The 12604-nt window shown below is 45.0% G+C and overlaps 1 protein-coding gene across 1 annotated transcript in view; it reads right to left on the bottom strand.

Moving 5' to 3' along the window:
* Positions 1 to 12604, bottom strand: part of LOC139421581 (calcium voltage-gated channel subunit alpha1 Ia) — a 121052-nt gene that overhangs the window by 20656 nt on the left and 87792 nt on the right. The window contains exons 25-28 of the mRNA XM_071172623.1: positions 12412 to 12482; positions 3283 to 3361; positions 2529 to 2650; positions 963 to 1400 (exon numbers count right to left, since the gene is read on the bottom strand). Coding sequence (XP_071028724.1) covers positions 963 to 1400; positions 2529 to 2650; positions 3283 to 3361; positions 12412 to 12482 — 710 coding nt within the window. The remainder of the gene's footprint in view (positions 1 to 962; positions 1401 to 2528; positions 2651 to 3282; positions 3362 to 12411; positions 12483 to 12604) is intronic.

Here is a 12604-nt window from a genome sequence, read left to right as displayed (position 1 = left end):
CTATTTCAGGGGTCCCAGGAATAATATCCAAACCCCTTCGAGATGTTTTCATCTGTAGAAACCAATAACAGAACCCTGAATGAGAGTAGCTGTGTTTTTCTGCAGTAGTCTGGGCCACGGCCACGTTCTATTGTACATCCCAAATGGCACCCACATTTCCTGGTTAAAAGTAGTGCACTATATTGGGAATAGGGTGCCATTTGAGACACACTATGGGTCACGGTGACATTGTACTGAATCTACATTATGACCTGTTCAGAGATTATGTCTGTTATTTGAATACCCGGGCTGACAAGATCTCTCTCTCTCTGTCTCTCTCTCTGTCTCTCTCTCTGTCTCTCTCTCTGTTTCTCTCTCTGTCTCTCTCTCTCTCTCTCTCCTCTCCCCCTGTCTCTCTCTCCCCATCTCTCTCTCTCTCCTCCCCCCTGTCTCTCTCTCTCTCTCTCTCTCCTCCCCCGTCTCTCTCTCCCCATCTCTCTCTCTCTCCATCTCTCTCTCTCTCTCTCTCCCCATCTCTCTCTCTCTCCATCTCTCTCTCTCTCTCTCTCTCTCTCTCTCTCTCTCTCTCTCTCTCTCTCTCTCTCTCCCCCTCCCCCATCTCTCTCTCTCTCTCGCTGTCTCTTCGTATCGTCCCTGGCTCCTTTGTATTACATTATGAAAGGTTGAGTGAACCAGCAGACAAACTGAGTTAAACAGGACTGATGGGCTGTCAGTCAGTCACTGAGGATGTCAGAACGGGAAGGAGACTAAATGTCTCTGATTATCTTTCTGTCTCCTCTGTCTTTTCTTGTTCTTGTCCTCTCTCTCCCTGTCATAATGACCTCAACCTTACGTCTATGTACTACACACGGGTGTGTCAGACTGTTTATATGTGTAACTCCTATAATATCAAATAGAAAGACAAATTAGACAGAAACAGACAGACCCATACGGACAGAAATATATTCATCCATCCATCTCACCTGTGCAGGAGAGTAGGGATCACGATTGTTCGGATCTTGCAGTGTTCCTGGATGCGTCGTTGCCACGTGATGATGCATATTCCCCCCGGAGGAACTGCCTGGGACTCCCATCCCTCTATCCACTCCTCCTCCACCTCCCCCTGCTCCTCCCCCTGCTCCTCCCCCTTTTTTCCCTCCTGCACAGACTCCCTCCGGCCCCATGCAGCATAGGGCCCCCGTGGCCAGCTCCAGCTCAATCTCAGCGTCCATCTCCGCCTCCTCCTTGGCCTCCTTGTTGGAGTCGTCCAGGTGCTTCATCAACACCGCCACCACCACGTTAATCAGGACGAACTGGGCCGTCAACACAAAGGACACAAAGTACATGGGAGAGATGAACTGCAGGCTGGGGTTGCAGGAGTAGTCAGGCCCGTAGTCCGGAGGGCACTCCCTCAACGTGTCCTAGGGAGGGGGAGGGAAGGTGGGAGAGAGGAGGAGCTGTCTGTTAGGTCAAGCCATGAAGTCCTGCTAAGACATTATTACATTCACGTCATTTAGCAGAAGCTCTTATGCAGAGCGACTTACATTAGTGAGTGCATAGATTTGAATACTTTTTAGTACTGGTCGTCTGTGGGAATCGAACCCACAACCATCTGAGCTACACAGGACTATACGGGACTATACAGAAACAACACGTTCTAATGAACAACTTCATGAACAAGAGTTAAGCTTTCCAACTTGAAACAAAGATATCAATGTAAGACTTTTGTGAGCAAATTGACCTGTCATACATTAACTGTAAGACATCCAGACATGAGCTGATTCTAGTCTGTTCTCTCTCATTTGTTTTGACCTTTTCACTGTGTAGTCTCAAGTGTTTCCTTCTTCCCCTCTCCCCTCTTCTTCCTCCCTCCATCCCTCCCTCCCCTCTCTCTTGTCAGCACAGTGGTGATTCACTCTCGTTCTCTCTTCCCCCTCCCTCGTTCCAGACAGTTTGCATCCAACACATCTCCAGGTAAAAGGCAGTGAAAGCTCACAAGGTCTCATCAGTAGTAATCTAAGAGAGGTGATTACAGTTCACCGCTTTAGCTGAGAGGTAGCGGCTGTGATCCTCACCCGCACCTCTACAAACCACTGAGGTGTTTTTACGGTGCGCCCCTGTCACACTCCATAATGCGTTGAGCGTGGGGGGGGGGGGGGGGGGGGGGGGGGGGGACGACGACTGTGAAATGGGAGTGGGACACATTCCCCTATTTAAAGGAGGATATACAGAGCTGTGACAGGTCTGGTTATGGTAGCACTCAAGGAGAGGAGGATTGGAATGGTCTTCTTAAGCAGCAGGACATAGGCTTGGGGTCTGCCCTTAGGGCCACAGGGCTTGTAATTACTCTGAAACTTCTCTGCAGCTAAGAAGCCAGGCACCAATTACCAACCACAGACATCAAAATGAGAACTGAATAATACAACCCAAATAGCAACACATTGAAACATGTTAATCCAAGTCATTTTGGGTTAAAGTATCAGATGATCAACTATCTCATTTGTTGTAATAAACACTCCATAGAACACCATGTAGAAGTCCATCCATACCTTCATGATCCCATTCCAGTTGTCCCCAGTGGAGACCTGGAACAGAGTGAGGAAGGCCATGCCAAAGTTCTCAAAGGTAGCATGGCGGCTCATCCCCTCACATGGGTAGTCCTCGTTACACACTGGGAGAGGAGAGTAGGGAGGGAGGGAGGTATGGGGGAGGGAGACATAGGGGAGGGAGGGATGGGGAGGTAAGAGAGAGTGAGAGATAAGGGGAGAGAGAAACAAATAGGGAAAGATAGATACAGAGAGGGGGGGAACAGGGGGATAGACGAAGGGACAGAGGGAGAGATAAAGATGCATGAAGAAAAAAATAACAGTTTATATAGAGAACATTTATCTGTTCAGTCCTTTTAGAAACCAACAACCAACAACAGCAGACGTGGTTGTTTGCTCCGGGTCTTAAAGCTGTCTTGGCTGATTGTTTACAAATCTCTCTCCTTACTACAGTTGCATTTGGCTCTAATCCTTTGCTCAAAACTGATGGGATGAGAGATGACCTCCAGCAGACATGACTAGAGTCCATAGAGAGAGTGTGACAGTTTGAAGACAGGCCTAGCTGATGTGTTATTGTTCTCCTGCCTAGTCTCCTTGATACTTCTTGGTTCTGGCTGCGTCCAGATACTTAACCTACAAGTCCCTTTTTAATTCTGTCTTGGCTCTGTAATCTAACAGGATTGGATATATACAACTCTGAATGTGGCGCGCCATTGGGTATGCAGGGTTTTGTTCCAGCCCATCACTACCAACTCACCCAGTTCTCCAAACAGCTCAACCCCCAGTGCTGCATAGATGAAGAACAGGAGCATGAAGAGCAGGCCCAGGTTCCCCACCTGAAACACACATAGGAACAGTATTAGGAACTGTTTCTGCTCTACATTCTCTTTTGTATTGAACCATTATTTTGACAGGGAGTCATGCTGAGTCCAAGGTCTCTTTTACAGAGCAATTTTGGGCTCCCAAGTGGCAGAGTGGTCTAAGGCACTACATCTCAGTGCAGACACTCTGGTTCAAATCCAGGCTGTATCACAACCGGCTGTGATTGGGAGTCTCATAGGGCGGTGCACAATTGGCCCAGTGTCGGGTTTGGCTGGTGTAGGCTGTCCACTGACTTGCCTAGTTAAATAAAGGTGAAAATGTTGTTGTTTTTAAAATACGGATGAACACCGTAGTGACAAAAATATACACATCAAATACAGTACGAAAAGCAAAACAAAGATAAATAACACAGTCATAGAAAACAAACACATTTTTCTGTAAAAAGATCGTCAATCAGCCATCTGAAATGCCCTGGAGGCACCAAATCATACATTTTTAAGGCAAACATTCTAAACATTGCATCCCACTGAAAGAACAGCGGGTGTTTTGGCCTTGCCTTTTACCAAGCAACAAAACCTATTGGTCCCAGCACCCATGTTGTGGCACAGCCTCTACCTTATCAGAATCCTCAGTAGAGGCATAATTTGCTAGTTGTTCTGTATTTCGCTTGGGCAGGCCTGCTACCAAAAAAAGAGAAGTGAAAGCTGGACATGTGGTGCACGACCAAAGCCCAAGTCCTACATCGTATCAGAATCCTCAAGAGGAGCCTGAGGAGAGAATTGGAAAAGTTGTCAGTTTGCGTAACCTTACTCTGTTATTGTGACTGTGTAGTTGGAAGCCACCCAGGACACACAGCAGTATATCCCTCTCTGTCTGCTGAATGGTACTACATAAAGAGGTTATGTAGTAAATATGCTCAGAAAACACAATCCCATTAGTGAGATGTAACCTTACAGAGCCAATGTCACAGCAGCCAGCACACAGCTCTGTCTGGTCTGGTACCCTGGGGGAGGAGGCTCTACTGGCCTGATCTAGTCTGTTCTGGCCTGCTCTAGCCTGTTCTGGCCTGCTCTAGTCTGTCCTGGCCTGGTCTAGTCTGTTCTGGCCTGCTCTAGTCTGTTCTGGCATGATCTAGTCTGTTCTGGCCTGCTCTAGTCTGTTCTGGCCTTATCTAGCCTGTTCTGGCCTGATCTAGTCTGTTCTGGCCTGCTCTAGTCTGTTCTGGCCTGATCTAGTCTGTTCTGGCCTGCTCTAGTCTGTTCTGGCCTGCTCTAGTCTGTTCTGGCCTGATATAGTCTGCTCTGGCCTGCTCTAGCCTGTTCTGGCCTGATCTAGTCTGTTCTGGCCTGCTCTAGTCTGTTCTGATCTAGTCTACTCTGGCCTGCTCTAGTCTGCTCTGGCCTGATCTAGACTGTTCTTGCCTGATCTAGTCTGTTCCGGCCTGATCTAGTCTGTTCTGGCCTGCTCTAGTCTGTTCTGGCCTGATCTAGCCTGTTCTGGCCTGATCTAGTCTGTTCTGGACTGATCTAGTCTGTTCTGGCCTGCTCTAGTCTGTTCTGACTTGCGCTGGTCTGTTCTGGCCTGATCTTTCAGAACACAGTTCAGAACACAGTTGGCATCAGTTGCTGGGACTGCTAGTCTCTGTTCAGTGATGCTGCCGACCAAGGATGGGTATGAGTAGCAATTTGCGTAGCAGCTGGCTTAGCTGGGTTTTCTTGAGGGCTTGAAAGCAGCCCGCGATGTGGTTAGCCATTGTGGCTGGGACCGCAGAGGGTTCCGGGTTCATGGCTGTCTAGATCCCTGCTGTTTGTTGTTGTCACCTCCCTGTGACCTGCCCTGTCTGGACCTACGTTGCTAGCTACCATGACAAAGACCAAAGTCGGTGGGAGTACCGTTGAGGACAGTGTCTCTCTATCACACGTGAAGGATCTTTTAAACTAACAAAAATAGTATAAGCAGTTGTTACAACAACAAGAAAATAGCTTCACGTGTTTTGTCCAAATACTGTTGGATTCAACAAGTAAAACAATGAACAACCTGACCAGAGAGGTCCAGGACCTGAATAACAATTTGCAGTTTTCCCAGGGTCAGCTCGATGAGTTGAAACAGGAAAACGGCAAGATGACAGCAATCTGTAAGTCGTTGAGAGAGGACATCAGTTCTTTATGTGAATCCATGATAACAACGACGGATAAATGAGACTTTCTGGAGGGACAATCAAGGCAGAACAACATAGTTGCGGATGGAATTGCAGAATCTCCACATGAGACCTGGACGGAGTCTGAGGACAAAGTGAGGGAAATGATCACTGAGAAATTGGAGACGGACCACAGGAAGATTGAGGTGGAGCGTGACCACAGGAAGATTGAGGTGGAGACGGACCACAGGAAGATTGAGGTGGAGCGTGACCACAGGAAGATTGAGGTGGAGCGTGACCACAGGAAGATTGAGGTGGAGCGTGACCACAGGAAGATTGAGGTGGAGCGTGACCACAGGAAGATTGAGGTGGAGCGTGACCACAGGAAGATTGAGGTGGAGACAGACCACAGGAAGATTGAGGTGGAGCGTGACCACAGGAAGATTGAGGTGGAGCGTGACCACAGGAAGATTGAGGTGGAGCCCGCCCACAGGACTGGAAAACCCACCACCGTCCCAGGTGACAGGCCAGATAGTGGTCAAGTTCCTGAAGTTCAAGGACAAGGTAGCTGTTCTGGAAAGAGCCAAGAACTTGAGAGGAACATATATCTTCCTCAACGAGGTCTATCCTGAAGCTGTGCGCCAGAAGAGGAAAGAACTTATCCCAGCCATGAAAGCTGTCAGAGCGCGTGGGCACGCACGCACGCACGCACGCGCACACACACACACACACACACACACACACACACACACACACACACACACACACACACACACACACACACACACACACACACACACACACACACACCAATTGGTTATGGACTGCTGAATGTATATATTTTTCTCTAGCTTTGCTTGCTCTTTTCAGTATTATGTCTATCTCCGATAAGCTACCCAGGAAAGGGCTGAAAATAGCCCATATTAATATATGTCGCCTGAAGGTTCATGAAATCAATAACTTGCTAACATCAGATAACATTAATATATTAGCCATTTCTGAGACTCACTTAGATAACTCATTTGATGATACAGCAGTAGCAATACAAGGATATAACATTTATAGAAGAGACATAAATGCTTATGGGGGAGGTGTTGCTGTATATATTCAGAGCCATATCTCTGTAATGCTTAGAGAAAACCTTATGCCAATTGTTATTGAAGTGTTGTGGTTGCAGGTTCACTTGGCACATCTAAAGCCTTTTCTTTTGGGGTGTTGTTATAGGCCACCAAGTGCTAACAGTCAGTATCTAAATAATATGTGTGAAATGCATGATAGTGTATGTGATGTAAACAGAGAGGTCTGCTTTCTTGGAGATCTGAATATTGACTGGTTTTCATCAAGCTGTCCGTTCAAGAGGAAGCTTATTACTGTAACCAGTGCCTGTAATCTGGTTCAGGTTATTAATCAACCTACCAGGATGTTTACAAACACTACAGGAACAGGATCATCCAGGATCATATCAATCACATTTTTACTAACACTGTAGAACTTTGTACTAAAGTTGTATCCGTACCCATTGGATGCAGTGATCACAATATAGTGGCTATATGCAGGAAAGCCAACATTCCAAAAACTGGGCCTAAAATAGTGTATAAGAGATCATTCAAAATATTTTGCCGTGACTCTTATGTGGATGATGTTAAAAATATGTGTTGGTCTGATGCAATTACTAAGGAGCATCCAGACGCTGCACTTGATGGATTTATGAAATTGTTTCTTCCAATTATTGATAAACATGCACCTATTAAGAAACTGACTGTTAGAACTGTTAAGGCTCGATGAATTGATGAGGAAACTGTATGGTTGAAAGAGATGGGGCAAAAAGAGTGGCTAATAAGTCTGGCTGCACATCTGACTGGCTGACTTACTGTAAATTTACTTTAAATGGAATTATGGGCAGAAAGAGCAATTCGAATCAGATGGCTTATTCATCACAAAACCATTTGATGTTGCCAATTATTTTAATGATTACGTCATTGGCAAAGTGGGCAAACTTAGGAAGGAAATGCCAACAACAAACAGTGAGCCATTGTATTCATGCATTTAAAAAAAACAAATAATGAAAGAAGAGCGTTTCAAGTTTGAATTTTGTAAAGTTAGTTTGGGAGAGTTGGGAAATGATTGTTATCGATCAATAATGACAAACCTCCCGGCATTGACAACTTAGATAGAAAGCTACTGAGGATGGTAGCTGACTCTATACCCACTCCTATCTGTCATATCTTTAATCTGAGCCCCAGAGGAAATTCTTAGTCCTCAGGCCTGGAGGGAAGAACAAAGTAATTCTGCTACCCAAGAGTGGTAAAGCAGCCTTTACTGGTTCTAACAGTAGACCAGTAGCAAACTGTTGGAAAAAATGGTGTTTGACCAAATACAATACTATGTATCTGTAAACAAATGATCAACAGACTTTCAGCATGCTTTTAGAGAAGGGCACTCAACATGTACTGCACTGACACAAATGACTGATGATTGGTTGAAAGAAATTGATAATAAGAAGATTGTGGGAGCTGCACTGTTAGATTTCAGTTCAGCCTTTGATATTATTGACCATATCCTTTTGTTGAAAAAACATATGTGTTTTGGCTTTTCAACCTTGTGGATTCAGAGCTATCTATCTAATATAACTCAAAGTGTTTTCTTTAATGGAAGCTTCTCCAATGTCAAACATATAAAGTGTGGTGTACCGCAGGGCAGCTTTCTAGGCCCTCTACTCTTTTCTATTTTTACCAATGACCTGCCACTGGCATTAAACAAAGCATGTGTGTCCATGTATGCTGATGATTCAACCATATACGCATCAGCAACCACAGCTAATAAAGTCACCGAAACCCCTAACAAAGAGTTACAGTTTGTTTTGGAATGGGTGACCAGTAATAAACTGGTCCTGAACATCTCTAAAACTAAGAGCATTATATTTGGTACAAATCATTCCCTAAATTCTAGACCTCAGCTGAACCTGGAAACTAATGGTGTGGCTGTTGAACAAGTTGAGGAGACTAAATTACTTGGCGATACCTTAAATTGTAAACTGTCATTGTCAAAACCTATAGATTGAATACTTGTAACGATGGAGGGAGGTCTGTCCGTAATAATGAGATGCTCTGATTTTTTGACACCACACTCCAAAAAGCAAGCTCTGTAGGCTCTAGTTTTGTCTCATCTTGATTGTCCAGTCGTGTGGTCGAGTGCTGCAAGGAAAGACCTAGTTAAGCTGCAGCTGGCCCAGAACAGAGCAGCATGTCTTGCTCTTCATTGTAATCAGAGGGCAGATAAAAAATACTACATATATGCCAGTCTCTCTTGCCTAAGAGCTGAGGAGAGACTGATTGCATAACTTTTTATTTTTTATAAGAAACATTAACGTGTTGAAAATCCCAAATTGTTTGCATAGTCAATTTCACAAAGCTCTGACACACACATGTACCCCACCAGACATGCCCCCTGGGGTCTTTTCACAGTCCCCAAACTCAGAACAAATTCAAGAAAGCGTACAGTATTATATAGAGCCATTATTGCATGGAACTCTGTTCCATCACATATTGCTCAAAAAAGCTGCCCTGGTTTCAAAAAACAGATAAAGCAACACCTCACGGCACAACGCCTCTCCCCTATTTGACCTAGATAGTTTGTGTGTCTGTATTGATATCTAGGCTATGTGTGCCTTTACATTTTTTTTAACGTAGTTCTGTCCTTGAGTTGTTTTAGTCCATTAATGTTCTGTATTATGTAATGTTTCATGTTTTGTGTGGACCCCAGGAAGAGTTAATGGGGATCCTAATGAAATACCAAAAATACCAAAAAGCCTGATCTAGTCTGCTCTATCCAGATCTAGCCTGCTCTATCCAGATCTAGCATGATCTAGCCTGCTCGATCCAGATCTAGCCTGATCTAGCCTCTACCAGGCTAACAAATCGCAAGACAAACAGTCACAGATGTGAAGCTGTTTTTCATAGAAGAACACGATCCAGGTTTATTAAGATAGGAGTGTTTAGTGAGGGTTAGAGACCAAGGTCGTGTTCAGCAGGTACTGAACGTCCGGGAAAGTTTTTGAAACCAACAAAGGAAAAGTGTGTGCTCTTCGTGGACAAGCTCAGGTGGTAATACCTCCATTTCAAAAGGTTTTCTCCCGTTTGGGTCTACTGAACATGCCCCAGGTCAGCAATGTCTAAGTTAAGTAGAAATTATGTAGTGACGTAACAGTTCTATAAAAATCTCTAAAGCACTTTAGATCCAGACTTTGTTTGTCATACTGTCAGTCTCAGTCTCTCGTCAGACTGTCTCAGTATGATACCGAGTTCCCTTTGGGCCAGAACTAATGCAAGCTCTCCCCAGCTACCTGTGTCACAGTTGATTAGTGATGTATCTACCAGGGAGACTGTAGATCTTACACTACTGGGGATGATTTAAGCACCTCTGAAAATAGCACTATTCCATTGAGATCAATTTAATGATCTGTGATTCTTAATGACATGATTCTATGAGGGGTGATCCAAGCAAGGAAGAGACAAACAAAGGGTGAATTTATGTCGGGTGAAACCTGGGTCAGTGATAAGTGAGACTTGAATTTACTTTGATCTGTGCACGTAGCTAAGAGCATGCTATGCTAGCCAGGATCCATTCAAAGGGTGAATTTATGTCGGGTGAAACCTGGGTCAGTGATAAGTGAGACTTGAATTTACTTTGATCTGTGCACGTAGCTAAGAGCATGCTATGCTAGCCAGGATCCATTCACTTTTACTGTGTTTTGGTCCCCAATGCTAATGTTATCTAGCGAATAGTGGCTGTGGCCATAGATGCAAATCCAGAGAGGGGATAGCTAATCTCTCCCGGCCAAGGGACTAGTTTTAAGGAAGTCTGTATTTTCTGTAGAGAAAAAAAATCACAGGGATTTAAAAAAAATGAGTAGTTAAGAGAATGGTACAAGATGTCGCTGTGAGCACTCGTAATTAGCTTTTAGAAAGCAGAAATGGTGATATTCACACAGCGTTGCCTACTGCCAAAGGCTATATCTGAGGTTTATCACCCAGCCCCTGGAGGAGAGAAAACAACTGGCTTTAGTGGTGATGTGATGTGACTGAACGACACCACTACCATCTAGTGAACAGCAGATGGTAGCCATTTTAGCTCAGTTGGGGAGAAATGGGATAATGTTAGATAATGGCTGATTCTAGTTGGGTAATATGACACATTATTTTAGGCAGATCCTGTGATAAGAGATGGCGTCGGTCATAATGCGTTTGAGTGTTACCTTCAGCTAGCTAGCTAACATCTGTCAGGGGCTTCTCCATGGAACACCATTACTCTCAGTCTTGACAGTGTGTAACACTACCCTGGCAGATGATTTTTCACCTCCTTCTCAAGATGTAACTATAGCAGACTGATTGTCTCCTCTCATCACACACACACACACACACACACACACACACACACACACACACACACACACACACACACACACACACACACACACACACACACACACACACACACACACACACACACACACACACACACACACACACACACACACACACACTTAAGGATACAAACACACACACACACACACACCTCTTTAATCACCTTGGTGTTAATTACCTGCCTGATGCCCTTGGGGAGACGACCCAGGGTCCTGTGTTAATTACCTGCCTGATGCCCTTGGGGAGACGACCCAGGGTCCTGTGTTAATGAGACAGGGATCGATAGCAGCGGAGGAGAGGAGATCTGTTCTGGCTTACCTCCGTCTTCCCTAAACTCCTTCCTTCTCATTGCCTGTTCTCCCTGCCTGCTCTCTTTCACTCACTCTCTACCTCTCTCTCTCTCTTTCTCTCTCTCTCTCTTTCTCTGTGGGAATGATGTGGTCGGGACCAAACCTTATTTAGGAAAAGGAGTCAGGCCTTTCCAGCCCAACCAGATCTAATAACCCACACCTCATTTATTAATGTAGTAGAGGTATTAATATCAGTGTACCCCAGCCAGAAACAACCCCTAGCCACTTGTAGAGATCAGAAAGAATATGAGAGGTTTATGCAACATGGTCAAACTCCGTCCAAGAATATTAGAGTGAAAGGTTGAGCTACTTCCATATTGCATGATGTCAAATCCTTTCACATCTACATGAGGTGCCTAGGCAGTAGTGGTTATGGGCCTAGGGGCTGTATCTAGACCAGGGCGGTATTCATAGTGTCTCAGAATAGGAGTACTGATCTAGGATCAGTTTATCCTTTTAGATCCTAATGAATAAAACAGGGGGACATGATCGTAGATCAGCACTCTTTATGAATACAGTCTTTTTCCCAAAGCACTCTCCATGGTCCTGAAAGCACACACTGTCCACATTATGTACAGAGATATAGCTACTGTTTGAAGATCATCATCTCATTTGATTGTTTGCAGCTGCCATCATCTACATAATAACCCTTGGTAGAACAGCTTGATGAAAAACAGATAAAAATGCTTGTTAATTTTCTGTTCAGTTTCTCCCACTGAACATGTAAACAGTGCCTCTAATCCTAGCCATAATCATTCAATCAGCCCCTCTGTTTGTCTGCACTCATCATACATAGGAGCTATGTGTGTGTGTGTGTGTGTGTGTGTGTGTGTGTGTGTGTGTGTGTGTGAATTTGTGTGTGTGTGAATTTGTGTGTGTATGGCAGGGAGGCCAGTCTGAGTCACCAATTAGCACTGCCCAGAAAGCTAGAGAGAGACTATACATTCCTGGTCATTGATCAGCCTGTCCTAGTTGCAGTTTGGGTCTCCGTTTTCTACCGCACCTCTCTCCCCCAGGCCTCAAACTTAGGATGGATTCCCAGGGCAGTGTGAGGGGGAAGGGGGGCTGTTTTGGCCCGTGTTGAGCATTGTCATAGTATTGGCTCACCCAATGTTCGTTTATCTGTGTGTGTGTGTGTGTGCGTGCATTTGTACCTGTGGTAGGGCTTGGACCACCGTATCCAGCAGAGCTCTCATTCCTTTAGCCATCTTCAGCAGCTTCAGAACTGGGATGGAGAGAATAGATGGAGAGAGAGAGAGAGAGAGAGAGAGAGAGAGAGAGGCAGAAAGACAGAAACAGAGAAAAAGGTTATGATGAGGGCTGGGGAGAGGTGAAGTGGAGGGGGAG

This window comes from Oncorhynchus clarkii, chromosome 12 (genome assembly GCF_045791955.1).
Source record: "Oncorhynchus clarkii lewisi isolate Uvic-CL-2024 chromosome 12, UVic_Ocla_1.0, whole genome shotgun sequence".
NCBI classification, from domain to species: domain Eukaryota; kingdom Metazoa; phylum Chordata; class Actinopteri; order Salmoniformes; family Salmonidae; genus Oncorhynchus; species Oncorhynchus clarkii.
This window is presented reverse-complemented; position numbering and strand designations above follow the sequence as displayed.